General features: G+C 53.0%; 1 protein-coding gene across 1 annotated transcript; it reads left to right on the forward strand.

Moving 5' to 3' along the window:
* Positions 1 to 1,659: 1,659 nt before the first annotated feature.
* On the forward strand, positions 1,660 to 22,759 carry Gnai2 (G protein subunit alpha i2). Its single transcript, XM_087905269.1, has 9 exons — positions 1,660 to 1,868; positions 16,651 to 16,693; positions 16,927 to 17,068; positions 17,254 to 17,414; positions 19,800 to 19,928; positions 20,285 to 20,414; positions 20,505 to 20,658; positions 21,010 to 21,223; positions 21,770 to 22,759. Exons 1-8 carry the CDS (start codon positions 1,751 to 1,753, stop codon positions 21,198 to 21,200), a joined length of 1,068 nt encoding a protein of 355 aa, XP_087761395.1. The 5' UTR covers positions 1,660 to 1,750; the 3' UTR covers positions 21,201 to 21,223; positions 21,770 to 22,759.
* The last annotated feature ends 1,152 nt before the right edge of the window (positions 22,760 to 23,911 follow it).

Below are 23,911 nucleotides of genomic sequence, written 5' to 3' on the forward strand. Positions count from 1 at the left end.
CCATGCTCATATTCATGTGTTCTGTGGCTCTGTCATGTTGGAGGTAAATCCTACAGGTGGACATGTGGGACATACCCCTCTCGATGGGTAGCATTTTGTGTTTTCATGCTATTTAATGCACGCCTGGAGCAGGGCCTGTTTGAGCTTCAGGCAGAAAGATCCCTGAGGGAACCGCTGGATGATCGCGGGCTAATGACTCCTTGACAGAGAAGACATTCAGATGGTTGGGACACATGGACACTCCGGAGAGAGAGAGAGCAGGCTTCGGTCTGGGGCCATACACAACACCTCAACTGTATAATGTTTGGAAAACTCTTCAAATGTCCAATCCAAATTGGGGGACACGGGTTCCTCTAAAAAAGTGGTAGCACACACCTTTAATCCCAGCACTCGGGAGGCAGAGGCAGGCGAAACTGTGAGTTCGAGGCCAGCCTGGTCTACAAGAGCTAGTTCCAGGACAGGTCCCAAAAGCCACAGAGAAACCCTGTCTCGGAAAAACAACAACAACAAAAAACAAACAAACAAACAAACAAACAAAAACAAAAAGCAGACCAAAAGCCGAGCGGTGGTGGTGCATGCCTTTAATTCCAGCACTGGAGAGTTTGAGGCCAGCCTGGTCTACAAGAGCTAGTTCCAGGACAGGCATCCAAGCCTACAGAGAAACCTTGTCTCGAACCCCCGCCCCCCCGAAAAAAAAAAGCAGACCAAAAAGATTTAAAACATCTCCACTTCCACCTTTGCTCTGCCATAGGGTTGCAGGCACTACCCAAAAGAGACATGGAACTGAGGAAACCCCTTGAGGCTGGCAGAGGATGAAAGGGACAAATTATGAGATCACGACGTTTGTTCCAGAAGTCCAGTAGCAAGTTGTCATTGTCTTCCTTCTAGCTCTCCTGTTAGAGTCCAGTTTGACTGGTCCCTCGCTGAGGCCCGGGATTACCGCCTGCAGGAGAATGCTTCCCAACATATTAGGCAAAAGGACTAAGGTGTAGATGACAGGAGAAGATAGTTCAGGCAAAGGTGTAAAGACAGCAATCAACTGTTTTTGCTTTTTTTGCCTTGGTGCAACTTAGAGGAAAAGCTGCCTTAAAGAAAACCAAAATCCAGAAAGACATCATTTGCCCTCGGCAGGGACGAGTTTAATAGATCCCCCGAACAAGTTTATGAGTTCACTTCTAGCAAGTGAAGACACACTTCCTCCATCTTACTCTTTTAATTCAAAAAAGCTCAGAGTCCTGGTTTCTTTTCAGAGTCCTGCCCTGTAGCGAAGGCAGCCAGTCCCGACCCTTGGGCTACCAGATCAACGGGTCCTACAGTCTTGAAACAGAGCCCCAGGCTCTCAGCACCCAATCCAAGCCGAGCTCCGCCTGCAGCCCGCCCAGAGGCCTGTGTTCGCTCTACCCCTAACGCCTTCCCTCTTTGCGGCCCGCTTTCAGCCTTCGCCCAGCCTTGGACTGAGCCTAACTTCTCCCTTTGCTCCGCCCTCTAACCAATCACCATCCCCAAATTTCCTCTAGCCCCACCTCCAGACCCGCCCCGGCCCAGTCTCGGGCTTGGTTCGCCCCGGCCCCACCCCTGGCCCGCCCCGCCGTCGGTGCGCGGCGGCCGGGAAGGCGCCTCCCGCAGTCGCTCGGAACTGCGGACCTGAGAGCTTCCCGCAGAGGGCCGTCGGAGGGAGTGGAGTGGGTCGGGCGGGGCCGAGCCGGGCCGTGGGCCGTGTGGGGGCCAGGCCGGGCCGGCGGACGGCAGGATGGGCTGCACCGTGAGCGCCGAGGACAAGGCGGCTGCCGAGCGCTCTAAGATGATCGACAAGAACCTGCGGGAGGACGGCGAGAAGGCAGCGCGGGAGGTGAAGTTGCTTCTGTTAGGTGAGGCATCGCCCGGTTTGGGACCCTTGACTCACAGAACTAATCCCCAAACAAGAACCTGAAACTACCTGGCGTGGATACTGCCTCCACCTGAGCTTGAAACCCCTTGGACCACCCTTTAAGATTGGAAACTCTGGATTGGTCTAGACTTTTAATCCTCTCCAGACTCTAGTTCAGACCCTCAACTCATCCCTGATCCCAAACCCCCAAACCCTGCTTGACTATCCCCCCACCCTTACTATTCAGTCTCAGGGAACTCAGCCCCTGCCTTGTATTCCCACACTTTCTTAAACCTTTAGAACCTCCAAGCTCCACCTGTTCTGTTTCTATTGACATTCTTTGGGACCCTTGTCAAGCCCCAGCACACTCCCTCTTTACCTAGCCTTACTCTGGATCATGTATCCTCTGCCTGTGCACTCTGACCCCTTAAGACCCTCCTAAGAGGGAGACTGACTCTCGAGTCCTCTCCAGCTTGAATCCCTGTAGAGCCTCTGGGCCAGGTCACCAGATCTCTCTCCGCAGGCATCAACCCCCAAGTCATCCGCCCCTCTTTTAAGTCGCCTCTCACACTGAAGCCTTCGCTTGATTCTGCACCCTCCTGTCCCAGGTGGGCTGTGACGGGAGGAGGAGAACCAGAGGCTGGCTTGGGCAGACCCCTCCTTCCCCAAGAGGCTGGACTGAGTCACATTGAGGGGAAGAGGGACCAGGCCTCAAGCATCTGTGGGAAGTTCCATTCCCTGGGAATGTGTTTCCTAGTTTCCAAGGCTTGTCTGGGCCAGGGCCAGGGGAGTCTGGGCAAATAGGAGGGAACATGGAGGAGTTAGGGTTGTTGCCACTTCCAAGGCCGAGGAAGATGGTGGCTGCTGGGATTGGGGGGGAAGTGGAAGTTGTGAGACAACCGACATATTGCTGCCCCTGTGCTTCTGAAGAGATCTGCTGACGGGCGCTGGGGTTCTCACACCCAGGGCTGAAAGGCCTGGGAGACGGCCTAGGATACTGCAGGTTCCCAATGGAAGCAGGTTCCCAATGGAATCCTGTGATGGGGAGGAGTGGGCAAGCTGAATGAGGAGTTGGGGGGGAGTCAGCTACCGGTAGCCCCTTGTGCTCAGAAGCTAGGCTTTGGCAAAGGCAGTGGGCCTGGTGGTTGTGTCCAGTCTCCCACTGGGAGTCAGAGTGGTTCCTTGTAGAAGCCTCACTTGGAAAGATGGGGTCCCCTGGATTGTGGCGAGGAAGGCCCTAGCAGCATCAGCGTAGCAGCGCAATCGGCTGGGTAGTATGTGGGGGGGGTGTGGCCCCTCAGTCCCAGGGCCGCCTTGGGGCCTGCAGGCTATGAAAAGCCTTGCATTTTTTGCCAGGCCTGTGGCCGAGAAACAACATGTCTGTCTTTATGGATCCATCTGTTGACTGTCCCGGCGGACCCGGCCTGGGGGCACAGCCCCGGAGGTTTCAAAATGGCATCCGCTCCTCTGCTGCCGCGGGGAGGGAGAGAAGGGGCGGGAAGGGGCGGCGGCCCAGCCTCCTGGGCTGCTTTGCGTTGGGCGCTTGCCTCTTCCTGTCTCTGCTGCGAGTGCGGCAAGCCGTGAGTGGGTGTCGACGCGGCGGCGGCGGAATGTCCGTTGCTGCTGGGCCTACGGAGGGCACTTCCGGGAACGCTACCTCCCAGTGCCCAGTCTGGAGCCCCTTACCAGCCCCTCCCAGGTTTATTGCAGTTATTGTGGTAGCTAAGGAGTTGTGAGTCTGGACCAGAGAGCCGGGGGAAGGGGTTGCACAGGACTTCTGGCCTGTTCTGTACCGCACAAGGCTTCCTCTATCCTGACAGGCTTGCCTCTTAAAGCCTGTCTGAGCTTTCCGGACAGGCTAGGTGGGATCCAGGATCTCCTCCTCCGACTAGGCTGGCATCAGCCAGTGGTATAGCAGCGGTCTTAGCACTTTATCACAGAACAGTCTATTCCAGGATCCTACCCCTCTGACTGTTCCTTCCTCCAAAGTGGAATTCCAGGCTTGTGTTAGAGGGGTACCCACTGTGAGGCTACAACCCTCCAAAGGGTATGCAGCCAAAGACAGAGAGCTCTGCCTGAAATGGACAACCCGGTCTGCATGACCACTCTGTCACTGCTACCTGGGAAGGGGTCCCGGCTTGAGTTACTCATTTCCTCAGGAAGGAATAAGGTGACAATAGGGATCCTAGCTGTAGCAGGTTCAGAATTCTGGGCACCAGTTATGCGGAGCCAGAGACTCTGTCCAGGCAACGGGGACTTAGGCTGGGCAAGTGCCAATCTTCTCTCCCAGCCAGAACCACGCCTGCTGCCCCACCCGCACACTGTCTCCCTCCGTACCCTGTATCCCTGCCAGAAGGCGGGCACAGTCACTGTCACCAGGGCAGAGGCAGATGTGGTACATACTAGCAAGATAGTTTCCCTTGGCAGTTTGGTCGGGCAAGTAGAGAAGCTGATACTAGTCTCATTGCAGGGGAACCCCCTATGGACCCCCAGTTCAACCTGACTGACCAGCGAGGTCCAGGTGGACCTTGGCTGTTCTGGTGACAACCTGAGCTGGACACACTGGGAGAAGCAGTGTCCACTGTGGGCTCCATAGATGCTGTGTGTTCTGTCTCGTCACGGGACTTTGTATCTTCCCTGCTTGATTGCTCTTTAATATTCCGTAGATCTCCCAGAATCCTCCCTGAAGTCCCACCAAGGCTGTTGCAGCATCTCTGCTCCCTGAGTTTCTGCTTTCCCTACTAGAACATGGTATTGGCCCTTGAGGCAAGCAGGCAGAGTTGTGTCCTTTTCCCTTGTATGTTGAATGAAGGATGTATTTAGTGGACTTGGTTTGGGGGGTGGGTGGATGGAGGTCACTGAGTCACAATTTGGTACACTGTGAGCAGGTGACAAGTGCTCATTGGCAGATCAAGGACCAAGAGTGGCAGGATGCTGAAAGCAAAGTTCTTAGGTTCTTTGCGGCCCCATCACAGCCGGCGCAGGTGCCTCGGAGACAGGTGCACCCTGCCTGTCACAGATCTCCTGCAGCCCAACCTGCAGCCTATCTCAGGGCACACCACACAGTAGGGACTCTGTGTGAGAGAGTGGCTGACCCTGCAGTCTCACCTCACCTGTGTTGGGACCGGTGACAGCTGCCTGAGAGCGCTGTTGCCAGAGCTCCAGGCCTGTTAGCGCAGGTACTGCCCAAAGCCAGGCTTCAGTAGATTTACAGGGCAAGGAAGACAGTTTCGCTGCCTGTGTCCTGTCTGTGTGTCTAGCAGAACACAGGCATACTGCATTGGTGCATATCAAGTATGCGTGTGAACCATGATGCTCTTGAATACGTCCTGGAAGAGGCCACAGCCCTTGGGGGTGAGAGACCATGTATGGGAATGAGAGAATGAAAATAGAATCCTGGGGCTGCCGACTAGGAGATGGACGGGTGGGCTGGCCTAGGACCCTGACTAGCTAGGCACTGGGACCTATAAGGGAGGCTTTCTGGAGGAGTTCCTAGGTAGCTTACAAAATGGACATCATTAGCCCATGAGATGATTGTCAGTGGTGATTGGCCAGTGCCAGACACCAGGACAGAGAGAACCAATTCAACAAAGGCACTGAGACAGGAGATGTGGCCAAGAGTCCCAAGGATTTGGTGGATGTCTCCTGGCCTGGGGCTGGTGGCTCACCCTGGCTAGACCGTCCTGGGGGTTATGTAGATGTGAGTTAGAATCCTAGGACTAGAGAGATGGCTCAGCGGTCAAAAGTACTGGCTGATCTGCTAGAGGACCTGAGTTCAATTCCCAGCACCCACTTAGCAGCTTACAACTGTTTATAGCTCCAATTCCAGAGGATCTAATACCTTCATACAGACATACATGTAGGCAAAAATACTAATGCACATAAAATAAAATTTTAAAAACAATCCTGGTTCCACCTTCTGCACTGCTTCCGGTGGAAAAGTTCTTCCAAGAGAGCTGCCTATCTATCATGAACTCACAGTACTCCAGAGCCTGGAGGCTAAAAAACAAAACCAGATGAGGGGTCCTCTGCTCTCTCTGACAGCTGCCTGAGCACAGTATGGGGACCCCGGGGGAACTCCCTTCCCTGCCCCCAGGAGGTTCACAGCTAGTGGAAGGCCAGGGTTTGCTAGGAATTGATGTTGGATGGAGTGACTGGCTGTTCCAGGGATTTAAGGCCTAATCTCTGGGGGCCTAGCCTTGGGGGTGTGGCAGAGCTCTGCGAGCCAGGTGGGCTGGTACTCAGGCCTTCTCCCTCCCCTAACCCACTTCTCCCCTGCTGGAGCTCATTAGCACTTGAATGGGGAGCTGGTCTGCTTGGGCCTCGAAGTCTCTTCCCACCCCTCCCCCAGGCTGGGCAAGGCTTTGTCTACCCGGGCGAGCCTGGATGAGCTCCCACGCTAGGGAGGGAGTGGGGGGGGGGGTGTCCAAGCCATTTCTAACCTCCTCTGTCTGCATTTTGCCTAGCCCTGCTAAGCTCAGCCCGGCCCATCACTTCAGTACTGGTACAGCCAACTTTAAAGAGCTGCACAATGCCCTGGGCAGGATAGGAGTCCGTGGAGACTACGTATTTTAAAGGATATTCCTGAACTGGTGAATTAGGACAGCTCAGCCAGGGGCATCCCTGGTGGGGTCGGGGTGGGGGAACCTTTGAACAGAGTCAGACAGGTGGTCATTACTGGGAATGACCTGCTGTGGCTGAAGGTGGCAGGCCAGCCAGCTGAGGGGCACAGGTTTCCACACAAGAAGCTCTCAGGCGAGCATCAAGCCACCTACTGTTGTCAAGTCAGAGCCTAGGCTGCCAGATCTGGAGTGGGCATAGTCAGGGCTCATTTGGGTCTGTGGAACTTGTAGGGTTGGCCCTGGGCTGATCTGAGAAGTAAGGCAAACATTGATTTGTCCACTAAGTGGCAGCCGGGGGTGGGGGTGGGGCCACGACTGCAGTGATCAATCTCAGTGATGTCTCCAGGCCTCCTTAGCACTGGTGGCTGGGGCTGGTACCTGGGACACTGGAAAAGCGCTCTAATCTTGTGTATCCTGCCCTCAGTCTGCACCCTCCACTGCATCTCTCTCAAGTTGTTTCTAAAAGTCACTGGTTCACTTGGCAGGAAGATGGTGCAAACAACTTTGTTTACCCAGAAATCTTAGCTACTAAGGGACCAGGGGACCCCACCCCTACCACCAGCCAAGGATGAGAGGTGTCACCTGGAGCCTGAGCGCTGTAGCCTCCACTCACCTTGGTCCTGGGACAGGTAGGAGTGGGCCAGTGGAAGAGGGCATAGGCTTGGCAGCCTTCTTGGCTCCCTGGGTGCAAGCTGGGAATTCACTGAGAAGAAAGAGAGTTAGTAGGTTGTTGCCAGGCCACAGCTCATGGATCGTGATTAAGACTGTTCTGCAGGGTGCCCTGGGGTGAGCAAAGGATTGGACCCCTTTAGTGTGCCCGGGTACCTGGTGCTCTCAGGAAGCCCCAGCCTCAGCTACAGGTGCAGGGTGGGGCCTCTTCTGTCTAGCCACACCCTGTCTTTTGCCTAGAGCTCTTGTTCTTACTAAAACCAACCCCACCCTCACCCTGTTGGTGTTTCATGGGTCTGAAGCTACTCTTGGTGGTTTGGGGAGGATCATCTTCCAGGACCAAGCAATGATTGCTGGGCTACCTTTCAGGGTTGGCCTTCAGAATTTGCATGCAAGGGTGTTAGCTTGTTTGAGTAAAAGTGGGGTCTTCAAAGGGTTGGTGGGGAGAAGCTGGCTTTAAGCCGTTGGGGATGCTATTCCCACCCCAACTGCTTCAGAGTGTAGAGAGGACGTTGATGGCCGTCCCTAGTGTGCCTGGGCAGGAGCAGGGGCAAGAAGTCATGTAGCTGGGCCTCTCAGGGAAATGGTGTCCACATCAGAGAAAAAGGAAGCAGCTGGTGGGGAGGAGCCCAAAAGAGGAAGAGGCCAGAGGGCCGCCTGGATGCCAGTGCAGAAGTGTGGGTCCTGAGTCACTTAGGATTTTGCCAGCCAAAAGGCCTAGAAAGTTCGCACCTGCCCAGGCTCACCTGTGGGTTCCTGCAAGCCTCCAGCACTCAGTCACTAGGTTAAGGCCTTGTCCTTGTCCTATCCTAGCAACTGCTGGGGCCAGGATGTCAGGCAGTGCTTCTGAGAAGGATTCTAAGCCCCTCCTTTAGCCACAGGAAGTGGTGGCTGGGAGAGGGACACCAGTGGGAGGTCCAGCAGGAAGACCAGAAGCTGCTCTTAGATTCCTGAGTGGCCGTTGCCCTCAAAGCAGGAAGGCCAGCTACGGGCAGAGATGAATGCCTGGAAGTGGAGCCGCAGCCCCCTGTTATCTCACTCTGGGTTTTCCCTGCCTTGGGGCTGATGAGGGGCCTTCAGCCCAGCCTAAGGCTCTCCCATCACTACTTGCTGAAGCTGGGCACCTTCTCCATACCTTGGTTTCCTTTCTGCTCATAACAGCAGCTGCCTCTGATTGAACCCTGGCTATGTGACACCACGCTCTGAGGTCTGTTTGATCTTGGGAGGCCTAGATAGGCGTTGCACCGGTACCTTTCTCACCAGTGGAGAAACTGAGGACAAACAAACAGAGATAGATGCTAGGAGGTGACTCAAGCGGTCCTTGTGCGCTTGTCCAACCACTGTAGCCCTTGGTGTCTGTGCCCTGCCAGGATTGGTGTTAAGATGACAGGTACTGTGGCACCTGTTACAGGTGCGCATATGATTTGTGGGTATTGGGAACCCTGCCTCGAGGAGTCTTAAGTCCTCTTTTACCCTGAAAGGTGAAACACATGATTCCTTGAACCATTCTGCCATCCAAACAGAAATCTACCTATGGCTTCATTCTACATATGGCCCCTCCTGTCTCTTGGAACCTCTCCTCTCAGCCTGTGTTCCTCATAGCGCTCACGTCGTACTCATTAACTTAGCATTGGCTTGCCCTGTCCCCCTTGCTCCCCTGACCTCCAGTCTGAGACAGACTGGGCTAGAGGAATGTTGAAAGACTCTGAAGTCTCTGCTGGTTGCCCAGGGTGGGAATTAGACAGATGGGGAACGGCAGAATGTTCCTACAAGGCTTCTAGCGTGAATATTAGTTCACTGGTGGCTTCAGTGTGCGTGGTGGCGCTGTGTGATGACTGAAGGTGGCTGCTGTGTGGGCCGGTCACAATTATACACATGCCCTGCTTCTTGACCTCCAGGTCTCAGGTCTGTGACTAGGTGAGGGTTATCCTCCTCATGGAGGTTCCAAGAGACTCTGTCATGTTGCCAGAACAGGCCCTCTTGCCTCGGAGGCTGTACTAGCTAGAAAGCTTAGATAGACCACCAAGGCCTGGGGACAAAGGGACCCAATCCGGCCACATTCCTCATTGTGTGATCTCAGGTTTTGCTCAGTACTGGGACCGCTCTACATGAACCGCTGCCCAAAGGCAGTTTGGAGTGACTGAAGATCGTAGGAAAGCTGCTCAGGGCGGGCCTTGGGCTTGGCACATTCCCATAAGGGGTTACATTTCACAGACGGGAACACTGAGGCCCAGGCTGCAGTTAAAACCCTAGGGCCTGCCTCAGTTATTCAGAAGAGGTAGCTGAAGGAGTCCAGGGAAAAGCTGTTAGGAAGATGTGTCAATGGCCTGGGTCTCGTCCAGTGTCTCCAGGCTCTTACAGGTGGAGAGACTTACAGCCTCAGGAGGTATGGGAGTGACTGATTTGTTGGGGCTTCTGGTGGAGGACTGGTCCAAAGACTCCGGTGGAAGTGTTGTGGGTTCCTTCCAAAACCCCACCTTCCTCTCCCCCCAGTGTGAGACTACGCTGAACCTCCTTGGAGGGCTTAAGGGGGTCAAAGAACCGCACCTGGAGGAAGGAAGAGAGGCCTGGGGTGGGGTTTGGAGCCTTTGTCTGGCTGGGCACCCCCTCCTCTCTTCCCTCCTGTTTCCATTGTCTCTGTGTATTCAGACTCTGAAGCTGGCTGGGGGCTTCCCAGGGAGGAGGTTGTTGTAGCTGAGGGTCTTGGCACCTCCCCCAGCCACCCCTAGCTGGGGAGTCTGCTTGGCTGAAACAAAACACTCGCTGCTCTGCCCAGCCCCCACCGCCTCTGCTTTGTCTCTGGCTGCTGGGCTCCCCCTGGTGGCCGCTGAGCCCGAGACCCTGGACTCTGGGGCAGGGAGGACCGAGAATGGTCGAGGCGGCACAGCACCCAAGACTCAGCACCTTTCTGCTATCTTGGTTACCTTTAGGGTGGCCTTCCCAGCGCTCAGACCCATCTCTACTGTGACCCACTGCGATTGTGGCAGAATGGGTGTGCCTGGCGCTGTGGCTTTGAGCTGGGCTGCTGTCCAAGCCTACCCTGTGGTCCCAGCTACATATGAGAATCTCTGCCCTTGGGCTGCCACGTCAGCTGCCTGTTCTCCTTAGCCCATGAATTCCAGGGGAGCCCACCAGCTCAGGAGCTGCCTCTAGGGAGGCCCTTTTCCAGCCTCTGAGTGTGTGGAGTGGGTGAACAGAGTCAACTGGGAAGCCTCCGGGCAAGAGGAAGGCACTGTGTCAAAGTCCCTGGTGTGTGCAAGAGAAGTGAGCGAGTTCTCATTCCGTCCCAGGCTGTCCCGCAGGCCACCCTCCCCGCTCTATAGTAGCCTGTCAACTGCTGCTCTTTCTCCCCGGGTCTTCAGAAGTTCTACTTCAAATGACAAAACCGTAGTACTTCACTCTGCCTGTGTTACTGTGACCAGAGCCACCGGCCATTGTGTGAGCTATAGGAAGTGATGTTTGGGGAAACCTGTACTTTCTTCCTTCTGGTAAGGCTCTCACTGTGGAACCAAGGCTGACTTTGAACTCGACATCCCCTTGCTCAGCCTTCTAGATGCTGGGATTGCAGACATGTGCCACCGTGCCCAGACACTAGTAACTTTTTTAAAAAGTATGCTTTTATGGACTGGAGAGATGGCTCAGCAGTTAAGAGCCCTGCCAGGTTCGATCCCAGCACCTACGTGGCAGCTCACAACTAGACAGTTTCAGGGTATCTGACACCCTCACACATACACACAACACACACACACACACACACACACACACACACACACACATAATTACCGGGTATAGTGGTGCATATTGTTCCCAGTGCTTGGGAGGCAGAGGCAAGTGGATCTCTGTAAGTTCAAGGCCAGTCTGGTCTACAAAGCAAGTTCTGGGAAACAGCCAGTTCCCCAGTTCTGTTATACAGAGGAACCCTGTCTCAAAAAAACCATATCTACATATATATTTTATTTACTTACTAAATTCTCTAAGACTTTAAATTTTTTTAATTCTTAGAGAATATCATATAATGTATTTTTTGATTATTTAGCTATTAAATGATTAAATGACTGCCTACATGTGTGTCTGTGTGCTACATACTTGCCATGGTACCTGGACAATCTCTCAGAAGAGGGTGTCACATTTCCTGGAATTGTGGTTACTGAGGGTTGTGAGCTCCCATTTGGATGCTGGGAGTCAAACCAGGGTCAGAGGAAGAGCAGCCAGTGCGCTTAGCCTTCGAGCCGCCTCTCCAGCCCCAGCAGTAACTTGTGTCTCCACACCAACCTCGGGTGAGGTGCTCGGGAGCAGCTTTGCATTCATTTCTCAGTGCTCTTCTGTTGGATAATGCTCGACTGGGCGGTGGTGGCGCGCGCCTTTAGTCCCAAATCTTGGGAGGCAGAGGCGGGTGGATCTCTGAGCTCAAGGCCAGCCTGGTCTACAAAGTGAGCTCCAGAACAGCGAGAGCGACACAGAGAAACGAAGAAAATGCATTGTTCTGTTTCACAGATGAGGTACCAGAGACCTGAAAGAGTTGAACAAATGGAAACCTCAGGAAGGAGCAGTATGGGCAGCAGGTCCGAGTAGATCTCTATCCCCCCCCACCCCCACCCCGGCTCCTGGGGCGGGAGAAGATCCAAAAGTTAAAGGAACTGAGGCCAGAAAGGACAGCAGTAGGTCCCAGTGTCCCGGCAGCTCTAACCCTAACGTAGGAGGTGGAGAGTCCAAGATGGATGCATATCAGAGTCCTAGACGCTGGGGCCTAGATGAGCATCGAGTGTTTGAACTTACAGGCCTGTCTGTGGCAAGGCTTTGTGGGTCTCACCAGGTAGATGGAGTGGTACTCTCTTCCTCTGGTCTGTTCTCACCATAGGAGCTCATGTAGAAGCAGGTGCTCTCTCTGAGATCACTGCCCTCCTGCAGTGGGCCCAGCAGCTGGACTTAGGACAAAAGCTGCAGAGATGTTTTCCTTTGTGGGAAGAGGTGTAGCCTGGTGGGAATATCATGGCCACCCTAGGGGAGCTCCGTGGATCCCCTCTGACCTCATCTGGCTGGGGATGGAGCACCTGGTGGGGGCGGGAGAGGCTGGCACCTGCTGCTGTCTGTTCAGCAGGCACCTCTGCATCAGTCCAGAGCCTGCTGCTGGGGAAGCTTTTCCCAGAATAGGCACAGGGCTGGCAGGGAAGCTGAGTGAGTACAGCCACACTCCAGGCCAGATGGTAGGAGTGATGTGTCAGGCCATGATGGAGAAAAGGCCGTCGGGACAGTGACGAATGACTCTATGGCCCCACATCTCCTGGAGCACCAAGTCTGTGTAAGAACCAAGATTTTACCACACACCTTTCACTGGATGACCTGCTTCCAGCACCTTGCCTTCCCCGACTCAGTCCTGATGTCTCCCTACTTCCTTCTTGGTTGCCAGTACCGCACCCTTGTCCTGCCTCTACTACTTCCTGCCTGAGTCACAGTTGCTGCAATGACAAAAGGACCTCCCTGAGTCCCAGGGATGGAAGCTCCATGGCCTTGTTTTATCCACCTGTCAAAGGGGGCTGTGCTTGCAGTGACCCCTGCTAGATACAGAGACTGCCCTAACTCAGAATTTGAGAGTCCTAAAAAAGGGAAACTGGGGTACTAGGGCAGTGTGAAAGGAGGCCTTCAGCTGGCAGAGGTAAGAAGTATATGAACCTGGTTCCTGGCCTGGCTTGCTCAGGTGTGGCCCTTTTGGTGTCTGCCAGGTTTGCTAGGGAAATCAAATGCAAAGCAAGTACCATCATCCCTGGCACTGGGCAGGGTCACGGGTAGCCCACAATATCTCTGGAGAGAGTGGTCGGAGGATTAGATGCCCTCTTTACCTACAGTGGCCAGTAGAGAAACCGGTGCCTCACATAGCCAGACGTTCCAAAGTCATGTAAGAGGGGACAACCTTCACTTGAGGTCTCCAGAGGCCTGGACATCTGCCACCATTACTTCCCATCTGTCCTGGACTCTGCTCAGTGATCCTTCCCTGGACTCTGGACAGCATGACCCATCTGACCCACATTTTCACATCTTTAACCTCTGCTCCCTGAATGAGGCCTCAATCCTGACTGAAACTGGTTCTTCCTATGCTCCAGATGGCTCCCCTTCCCTCTCCTGTGTGGAAACAAGTGGGAAGGCTAGCTAGGTGGCCACTGTGCCCTTTCTTCTCTTGGCAGATACTGAGGCTCTGTGGGCCTAGCAGTCAGTGGTTGGATAGTGTGGGCAGGCTTTGTGGGCCTTCTGAACATCCCTCTGGGCCTGTAGAATGTGAAAGAGCCTCATTCCACTTCTGTGTGTGGGTATATGATCATAGAGAACACTATCCGAGGCCGGAAGGTCTGTACCTTAATAGTTCCCACACCATTCTCGGAATCAGGCTTTGGACAATCGGATACTCAGTGATTATAAGCACCTAGCATATTTGTAAGAACGCAAACCTTCCCCTCAGAACAGCTGCTGGATTGGGGATGTACCCGACCCGCTCTTGTGGGGGGCACAACTGTGCCTCACTTTCCCCAGTGAGATATGGGTTTGGGTAGGGAAATTGAGACTTACTGAGTCCTGATAATGTCTGTCAGCCTATCCGGCTACTGCTTGTTTGTCCCTGTTGCTTATTAAGCACCTCAGAGACTGGGCCAGAGAGAACACAGTGACAAGGACAGCTGGGCTCAGGGACATAGGATCTCCAGGAGGAACTGTACAGAGCAAGGTGGACTGCCAACATGTGCCTCGGTTTCCTTAGAGATGGAGGTGGGAATAGATGCTCCCTCAGGTTGCTGTGAAGATGAAAGTTCCTAGTAAATACAGTAGGTGAAGTGCTTACTGAGTGTGCTTGAAGCCCTGGGCTCAGCCAAATCCAGCACCACATAAAAACTGGGCATGGCTTGGCTAAAAAGATGGCTCAGGAGTTAAGGGTGCTTCTTGCTCTTGCAGAGGACCCGAGTTCAGTGCCAGCACACACATCAGGCGGTTCACAATCTGTAACTCCATCTCTAAGGGACCTCGCATCTTCTCTTGGCCTTTGTGGGTACCTGCATGCGCGTGTACCTACTCACTCCCTGACACACAAGTAGATACACGTAACTAAAAATAAAGTTAAAAACAACAACTGGGCAGTGGGGTGGTAGGATGGCTCAGCCAGTGAAGGCACTTGCCACCCAGCTGGGCACCTGGGGTTTGATCCCTGAGATCCACTTGGTGGGAGGAAAGAGCTGATTGTTGCAAGGCGAATGTCTGCATGCACACACATTATTTAAATGTTGTCGGCTGAAGAGATGGCTCGGTAGTTAAGAGTCTTTGTTCTTCTTGTAGAGGACCCAAATTTGGTTCCCAGCACCCGTGTTGGGTTGCTCATAACCACTTTTTAGCTCTAGCTTCAGAAGATTTAGATGCCTCTGTGAGCGCCCACGCTGACATCCACATACCCATACACATAATTTAAAATAAAATAAATGGAGGCTGGAGCAATGACTCAGCAGTTGAGAGCACTGGCTGCTCTTCCTGAGGACCCAGGTTCAGTCCCAGTGCCCACGTGATAGCTCATAACCATCTATAACTGTAGTTCCAAGAAGTCCAGCAGCCTTGTCTGTCTCTGTGGGCACCAGGCACACATGTGACATAGATAAACATGCAAGCAAAACAACCGTACACATAAAGAGATCTGTTTATATTTTTGTGTGTATGAGTGTTTGCCTGTTAATGTCTAAATCCACCATGTGTAGGGGTGCCCACAGAGGCCAGAAGGCATCGAAGCCCCTGGAATCATGTTACATACTGTTGTGAATCACCATATGGGTGCTGGGAACCAAACTGAGGTCCTCTGAAGGAGTACTAAGTGCTCTTATCCACTGATTCATCTCTCTGGCCCAAAATAAAATACTTTAAAAGCTATAACAAAGGGCTGGGGATGGCGGTGCATGCCTCTGAACCTAGCACTCAGGAGGTTCGCAGAGGGAGGTGTATTTGTGAGTTTGAGGCCAGCCAGAGCTACATAGTGAGACCCTGCCTTAAAATAATAATAATGGGGGGACCAAACAACAAACTGGCCATGTTGATACACAATTGTAATTCCAGGCAGGAAGATCAGAAATTTGAGGTCATCTCTGGCTTCATGGCAAATTTGAAGCCAACCTGGTCTACATGAAACCCTGTCTCTCAAAAAAACAAAACAGTCGGTATAAAACATCCCCTGGCGCACAGTGGGTGCTCACCACAGCTTTGCCATCATTATTACTGATGATGTTTTTGTTAGTGTGTTAGCCCATTATAAGTTGACTATCCCTAAGGGATCCTAATAGAAAGGATAGAGTTGCTGGGCGGTGGTGGCACACGCATTTAATCCCGGCGCTTGGGATCCATGCAGGTGGATCTCTGAGTTTTAGGCTAGCCTGGTCTACAGAGCAAGTTCCAGGACAGACTCCAAAGCTACAAAGAGAAACCCTGTCTCAGGAGTGAATGAATAAATAAATAAATGAAATAGAGTTTCCAAATTTGACCTCTCCGTAGACGCTGCTGCCAACCCTGTGAACTGCTTGGAGACATAAACCTGGGATACCGTGAACAGAACACGGGGCAGCTTTACCCAGTAAACGGAGCAGTGTGAGCAGGGACCTGAAGGAAGCAAGAGGCAGGCAGTACCTGGCAGTACAGGAGTGACAGCTGGTGAAGGGGCAGGAGCAGAAGGAACCTGGGCCAAGGCTGGGAAGGAGGAGGGGGCCGTAGCTTGGCATTGTGGTGCCATCTGGAATGTTGTTTGCATGATCCTACACCAAGAATGTAACCTTTGAACTTCAGTGTCCTCTGTAAAAGGAGGCCAGAAAAGATACTTGTTTAATGGAGTTGCTGTGGCGAACATGGGAGGGACTAGCAAACCTCAGAGCCCATCCCGGAGAAATGAGGACAGAGGCTCTGCCAGGCTGAGACGCTTGAGTCAGAACTTTGTGTGAGAGAGAGGAGAGAAATTCTATTTTCCATCTGTTTAGGACAGAGCTGGTCCAGAAAGCAGAGGGTGGGGCCTTGGGCCATATCCAGAGGGCAGGAATGTGACTTTGTGGCCCTTATAAGTTGCTTAGCAGCTAAATCTCAGGGTTTGTGGGGGGTGGTTCTGCTCATCTTGCAATATGCAGGGTACCTTCCAGCCAGCTCTGCCTGAAGTGCACAGGGTGGCAAGCCTGCATGTGTGAGAACAGAGAATGTGGACTTAAGTCTTTAGCCAAATCCCTTGCAGGGCAAATCATTCAGGGCAGGGTTGCCGAACCCTGGTAGACAGTGGAGCTTAGGGAAGCAGAGGCCTGCAGGAGCCCATCGTGGGACGGATATTATAGATTTCCTTAGCCACTGTGGCCACTACTGGTGACACCTCTATCTCCCTGTGCCACTGATTTGTGGAAGGTAAGGGATAAATACCGTCAGGGATAATGGCGACTAGGCCATTAGTCTACTCCCAGAGCCCACTGGGCCTGTCCCTGACATCTGTACCCTCTATTGCAGGTGCTGGGGAATCAGGGAAGAGCACCATCGTCAAGCAGATGAAGTAAGTGGTCTGCAGTGGTCCCCAGACTTTGGTCATCTTCTTCCTCTGACCCTGTGCTGTGTCTTTGCTTGGTCTCCACTTGTTTCACGGTGCCTCGTAGCTGTTTATATCAATTAGGATTCACAGGCCAGGGGTCCCCATCTTTGGAGCAGATCCCTGCAGTCCCCAGTAGCCCCTGGTAGCCATGTGTTTTCTCGTGGTTTGTGGACCATAACTCTTGACCTCTCTGATAGGATCATCCATGAAGATGGCTATTCAGAGGAAGAATGTCGGCAGTATCGTGCTGTTGTCTACAGCAACACCATCCAGTCTATCATGGCCATTGTCAAGGCCATGGGCAACCTGCAGATTGACTTTGCCGACCCCCAGCGTGCGGTATGTGCACTCCTCCACTCTTCCTCCTCCACCTGTCTCCCAGAAGCCTTCGGGATAAGTCTCGTCCTGGGGAACCTGAGAGTACCCCAAACCTGGGCTCCATTCTGGGGGTGGATCCTTCCCTCTACTAGTCGGATAGGGGTACGTTCCTTTACCCAGCTGACTGCCCTCCAATTCTGTGCCAGGATGATGCCAGGCAGCTGTTTGCACTGTCCTGTGCTGCTGAGGAGCAAGGTATGCTTCCTGAAGATCTGTCTGGTGTCATCCGGAGGCTCTGGGCTGACCATGGTGTGCAAGCCTGCTTTGGTCGCTCACGGGAATACCAGCTCAATGATTCAGCCGCTTAGTAAGTACTGCAAGGGACCAGACATGGTAAGGAGTCCCAGGGTGCTGAAGCTGATGACTGTCCACAGAGGCTTTGATGGCGGGTTGGGTGGGAGCACTTGGATAGCATGGTATCGAAAGGCCCGGAGGGTTGACAGCCACGGTGGCTTTCAGGCTCCTTTCGCTTATCTGTCTTTACACACAATTGTTCTGAAGAACATTTGTGCCACCTGCTCTGTGCAAAGCGTCAGGGACACAGTGATGAGTGGAAAAGACAGGTCCTTAAGCACTGACAGCTGAAGGTGTCAGTACCATTGGGGGGAAGCCCAGAGGAAGGACGGCCTCAGCAGAACTGTGAGCCAGAGGTAGGAAAGGGAGGAGTGAGAGGGGATTTGAGGCAGGGGCATAGCACATGCAAACTCCAGACTGAGGACACAGGAGTTCAGATCTGCTTCCCAAAGGCTCACAGAGGAAGAAGAGACTGTCTTTGAGGTGACAGATGTACACAAGCTAGAGCCTGGACCTTGCTTCTGACCTTTTCTGGATCCAAGCCAAGGCCAAGATTTAGCTGAAGAATCAGTGTCCCAGGAATCCCAGAGGCCTAGCGGGCTTGGATCCTTTAAGCCTGTACATAGTTCTGAGTTCCCCTGTGCGTGTGTGCTCAGCCGTGTGTCAGAACTGAGGCAGGCTGCCGAGATATCCTGGTAGGTGGTAGGAGACGTCCATAGGTACCGGACAGTGTCACCAGATAAATGCTAGCTAAGGTCTCCCTCCTCCTGCTTCAGCTAGGCAGCCAGCCCCACCCCGACCTGGTCCCTACTGCCCATCCAATCCTGAGCCCACTCAACAGAGTAGGCAGGAGAATATCTCCCTGGTTAAGAGTTCCCAAGTCCTGTTCAGTCACGTTAGCAGCCTTCCTCTGCCATCCTTTCATGACCTAGCTGCCCTAGTGTCACCCCCCACCCCCTAGTTGTTTTGGGATCATAACTAAATCTGTAGAGGCCTCCAGGCTTCTGCACTGTCCCTGAAATCATAGACTTAGCACCAGCTCAACTTGTGGACTATATAGGCAGGGAGGGGTGAACCCCATCATCTTAGTGGTTGACAAGCAAAACTACTTCAGTGTCCCCAGTACTCAAGGGGGGTAGGATGAGGAGCCAGCTCCAGGCCACTTCCCACTTCCTGTGTTTTCTTGTGTCTTTATTCCCCAGATATTACTGCATGCTACTTTAGAAGTTGGGGTTCAGTGGTCACTACAGGCCCTGCTCTGCCAGGGTACTTTTTGCCTTGTTAAAGGAGGGGTATAGGGTATGGGATGGAGCATCACGGGGAATGGGTACACCAAACTTTACCACAGTTCGGTAAGACCACGGTACAGCAGAGGGTCCCTGGGTGAACCTGCCTGTTCAGATGAGAGAGACTGGTATGAAGCCCCCGCCCCCCACCCCCGCACCCCAAGCTTCTAGGCTAGGGACTCCATCTGCAGGGGATGGAACGTTGTACGCAGGTCACAGCAAGTGCGTCATGGTCCCCCGTGGCCCTTCCTGTTATTCTGTTCTATCCCTGCTTCTCTGAGATCATTTCCCTTTGACCTGGTTTGGCTGGCTGCTGGCCCCAGCACCCCTGCCCCAAGAACAAAAGACCAGTAGAGGGCAGCCGCTTCAAGGCCTGACCCAGCCTGACGGCACAGCTTGGCTATATCTAGGCAGACAGATAGCTGGGCCCTGGACCCTGCACAAGAGGCATTGATACTAATTAAAGGAGCTTATGATGAGGAGCCCCAGGGGCCTCTGCCAAGCAGGTGTCTGTGTTCCCACCTCAGCTCAAATTTTATTGGGTGTTAGGCAAAGGACCCATTGGGCCTGGCAGGCCCTAACTTGTTTAGTCCCCTATGAAAGGACCACACCAGGTTGCTCTGCAGTGGGTACTTTAATTATACCGATTAGCATCTTGAATCTCTCCCCAGAGGACTAATTTGCCCCTTCCACCTTTTGCTTGTAGGTCCAATATTCTGAGTCCTTTTGTATGCAGGTCAAGTTGAGGACCCTGACTGCTAGGGTCACAGAGCCATAGCCCTTCTCCCAGTCCCATTCTGTAGGTGGTAAACAAAGGGGTCAAGCCCATGTTTCTCGTTTCATTAACAATTGTGAAGCAGGCAAGGGTTAAAGAAGTGGAAATGGCAGGCACAGTGGTGCACACCTGTAATCGCAGCACTCGGGGCTTGAGGCAAGGAGGATTGTGGGTTTGAGGCTAGACTGGGCTACATAAACCAGACCCTTCCTGGAGTAGAGTGCGGAGGAGAAAGGAGGAAGGGAAAAGAGAAGAAAGAAGCAGGGTTTTGTCTGTCTGAGATCCAGGTCAGGGTGCTCCCTTTTGGTCCGCCTGACCCTCTACTTCCTCCCTGCAGTTACCTGAATGACCTGGAGCGCATTGCACAGAGTGACTACATCCCTACGCAGCAGGATGTACTGCGGACCCGTGTGAAAACCACGGGCATTGTGGAAACACACTTCACCTTCAAGGACTTACACTTCAAGTGAGTTGGTGTCTGATCAGGGTTAGGGGTAATACGTGCTAGCCACTGAGGTAGCCATTGGGCATAATTCCCCAGTCCTTCTGGAGGTCCTCAGGCCTATATTGGGAAAACGCGTCCTTATGTTTCACCACCGAGTTTATCAGTAGCCACTTCCTGCTAATAGCCTCTCCTGCCCCGTGCCACGTGGCTCCAGCCTGTCTGACCAGGCTCAAAACCCTGGTTGCCGTGAGTGGATGCGGATGATTCCATGATGGCAGCTGTCCCACTTTGGCCAGGTCTATGTCCTCAGCCTGCTAGCTGGTGAAATGCAATTGCAAGGGTGTCTCCCTGGAGCTAAGTTGACCCGATGTCCGCAGGATGTTCGATGTAGGTGGCCAGCGATCTGAGCGGAAGAAGTGGATCCACTGCTTTGAGGGTGTCACGGCCATCATCTTCTGTGTCGCCTTGAGCGCCTATGACTTGGTGCTGGCTGAGGATGAGGAGATGGTAAGAACCCAAGAGAGCCCTGGTGGTGGGGGCAGAGATGGGGGGGGGGCGGGGGAAGAGGCGATACCAACTTCATTTTCCTTCCCTTAGAATCGCATGCATGAGAGCATGAAGCTGTTTGACAGCATCTGCAACAACAAGTGGTTCACAGACACCTCCATCATCCTCTTCCTCAACAAGAAGGACCTGTTTGAAGAGAAGATCACACAGAGCCCTCTGACCATCTGTTTCCCCGAGTACACAGGTGGGGCTCTGTGAAGCCTATCTCACAGATGAGGTGTTGACCATCCCAGAAGGTACCAATGGGGACATGGTGGCACATGGATGCCTCTATCTGGACAGAAGGAAAACCACTGGGATATGTGGTACCGCACTCAGGAATACGTACTGTACACACAGAAGGCTTGTTACTACATGCGGACCTCTACGCTTGAGCATTTGCATGTGTGAAATATCCTTCCTACAGCACATGCACTGACAAATGAACATGCTGTGCACACATATGCTTGTCTGTCACGTGCACAGATCCTTCCTATACATGCAGGAAGGAACCCACCGACCTTCTAATTACAAAAGTCTTCATTGTCTTCCTTAGGGGCCAACAAGTATGATGAGGCCGCCAGCTACATCCAGAGCAAGTTCGAGGACCTGAATAAGCGCAAAGACACCAAGGAGATATACACACACTTCACGTGTGCCACCGACACCAAGAACGTGCAGTTTGTGTTTGATGCCGTCACCGACGTCATCATTAAGAATAACCTGAAGGACTGTGGCCTCTTCTGAGGGGCAGCAGGCCTGGCAGGATGGTAAGTCAGGAGTCAAGGCAAGGTGTTGGAAAACAACATAGTGAGACCCTTGAGTTCAGAGAGCGGGTGGGACTGGGGGGTGTCCCTTGGGAGTAGTCAGCCTGAAGGAGCAAGAGTGAGCAGGGCAGTCGGGGACCACAGACAAGGGAGGGAAGAAGAAGGATCTGACTTTCCCCTGGACAGAGCTAGAGAACTATTTAGCGTTCCTCAGAAGAAACTGCCTCTTTACCAGCATGTAATACTAGCCTAGTTAGATGCCTGAGGAGACCAGGCCACCCCGCTGCGCAGTGACCAGCTTTATGCTGTTCTTAGCCATCTGTCTCTCAGATGACAGTCCTGGCCCAGGCCAGCCCCATTGGCCCTGGTATACATGCAATGACCGCCAGCGTTACTGATACATATACCCTGTAACCCAGCAACAGAAGCTGGCCCCTGGGCACAGCTGTGTCCCTGGTAACAAGTAGGTGGGGGGGCAAAGAAGGTCATTGTCTAGAGAGGCAAGAAGAGCCACACGTAACTCAGGCTGTGTCTGTCCTCCACCTCCAGGGCCACCGCCGACTCTGCTCCCTACTACTCCTGAGGAAGATGGGGGCAAGAAGACCATGCTCCCTGCCTGTTCCCCCACCCCACCCCCAGCTGCTTCTCCCATCTTTTCTCTCTGTTCTCAGCTCCCCTGTCCCCTCCCTTGGCTCTAGACTTGGGGGAGGGGTTGCCACAGGCCTCCCTGTTTGAAGCCCACCCTTGTCTGAGGGGCCGGGAGTAGCCATGGTACATCCTTCTTGGGCATCTGTTGTGGTTTTCCGACCGTTGTCTTGTTCTGGGGTGAGGGGAGCGCATGCAGAATTTCCTGAGGCCTTGTCTGGAGGGGTGCCCACTTCTCCAGCCTAGACCCCTGGCTTTGTCCAACACCAGCCCTGACCCAAGTCCAAATGTTTACAGGGAGCCTCCTGCCTACCCTACCCTTTGCCGCTTGGAGGCCCCAAAGGAAAAAGCACAAGAAGCAAGAGAGACCACCATTCCTGGAGACACAGTCCACCTGCTCATTCTCGTAGCTTTAAAAAAAAAAAAAAAGAAAGAAAGAAAAAAGAAAAAGGAAAGGAAAAAAAAAAAGGAAAACTGCAAACCTAGAAGACTTTTTAGAGAAACCTATTTAAAACTGTCAGGTCCTGACCAGCACCCCTCCTCCCCAGTCCCCTTTCCAGTGATTCCGTGCCTTGAGTGTGTCTGCGTGTTTACACCCATCCCTCTTCGGGTGGCCCCCTGCCCTGCCCTCCACGGAATTGGATTCCAAGGGCTGTTCCAGACAACTGCCAATGTCCCTGAGGGCCCTGCCCTGAAGCCCTGGGCCCAGGCTCCATTAACCTAAATGTAGCTCCTTAGCGCTAATCTAGGAACCGCCGCTGCCTGCTGAGGGGCCAGGCCCCTCATGCCCTCGCCCCAGGCCCGGGTCCTTCAGCGTTGAACACTTCCTTGCTTTTTTCACATGTTTTATGGAATTGTTCACATGATTTGAAATAATAAAATGTAGAAACCAAACACCAAGAACTGCTGGCTGTTCTTTTCTCCCGGGTATTGAGCTGCACAAGAAGAGGGTGGATCACGGCTCAGTGACTCACCTGGGTTGGGACCCTGGACATTCTGCTTTCTAGGCAGAACTCAGTCATAATGCTCTGAGCTTCAGTTTGCCCTCTGGACTAGTCAGCCTACATGACAGAGACTAACTTCTCGACTCTGCAGTTTGGGGTTAGGGTCATCCTTCAGTCCTGCAGAACTAAGCAGACTTGAAAGCTCTTCTAGAGAGTTCGTGCAAGTTGGGAGTAGCAGGGTGTCTAGCCAGCCTTGAATGCAAGCGATAAGACCTGCTGCCCTGGAAGCCCAGAGGCAGTATAAGGGACTGAGGTCACACAGATGAGTGGGCTGTACCTCTTGACTTGACAAACTCAGAAGAAGCCAAGAGTGGTGGCACATGCTTGTAATTCTAGCACATGGGATGCTAAAGCAGGAGATTGACCAAGAGTCCCAAGCCAGCTTGGGCTACATACTGAGTGAGACTCAAGAAACTGAATCAACTCCAAAGCTCAGGGAACATTGTAAAAGTGGGACAGAGAATATAAGAATTGCAAGAAGGGGGGCTGGAGAGATGGCTCAGAGGTTAAGAGCACTGACAGCTATTCCAAAGGTCCTGAGTTCAATTCCCAGCAACCACATGGTGGCTCACAGCCATCTATAATGAGATCTGGTGCCCTCTTCTGGCATGCAAGCATACATGGAAGGAATGTTGTATACATAATAAATAAATTTTAAAAAAAAAGAATTGCAAGAAGGAGCCGAGCCGGGTGGTGGTGGGGCAGGCCTTTAATCCCAGCACCTGGGAGGCAGAGGCAGGTGAATCCCTGTGAGTTTGAGGCCAGCCTGGTCTACAAGAGCTAGTTCCAGGACAGCTAGGACTGTTACACTGTTACACAGGGAAATCCTATCTTGAAAAACCAAAAAAAAAAAAAAAAATGAATTGCAAGAAGGTAAAATGTAGAATACATAGAATAGTTTCCAAGCTGGCTGGGCTGTGAGCATCCATCCTGGGAGGTGGCTAACCAGGCCTTGACTCGCCCCCTAGTGCTTGCAGAGGCTAACTGGTTGATGGAAGAAGGGAGAGACATTTTCTTCCGCCTTGTAGCATAACTCCTGGAA

Source organism: Myodes glareolus, chromosome 4 (assembly GCF_982192425.1).
Source record: "Myodes glareolus chromosome 4, mMyoGla1.1, whole genome shotgun sequence".
NCBI classification, from domain to species: Eukaryota; Metazoa; Chordata; class Mammalia; order Rodentia; family Cricetidae; genus Myodes; species Myodes glareolus.

Coding starts and splice junctions, on each gene's coding strand:
- Gnai2 (XM_087905269.1), top strand. CDS start 1,751: ATGGGCTGCACCGTGAGCGCCGAGGACAAGGCGGCTGCCGAGCGCTCT. Junction 16,694..16,926: donor ACCATCGTCAAGCAGATGAA/GTAAGTGGTCTG, acceptor CCTCTCTGATAG/GATCATCCATGAAGATGGCT. Junction 17,069..17,253: donor TTGCCGACCCCCAGCGTGCG/GTATGTGCACTC, acceptor ATTCTGTGCCAG/GATGATGCCAGGCAGCTGTT.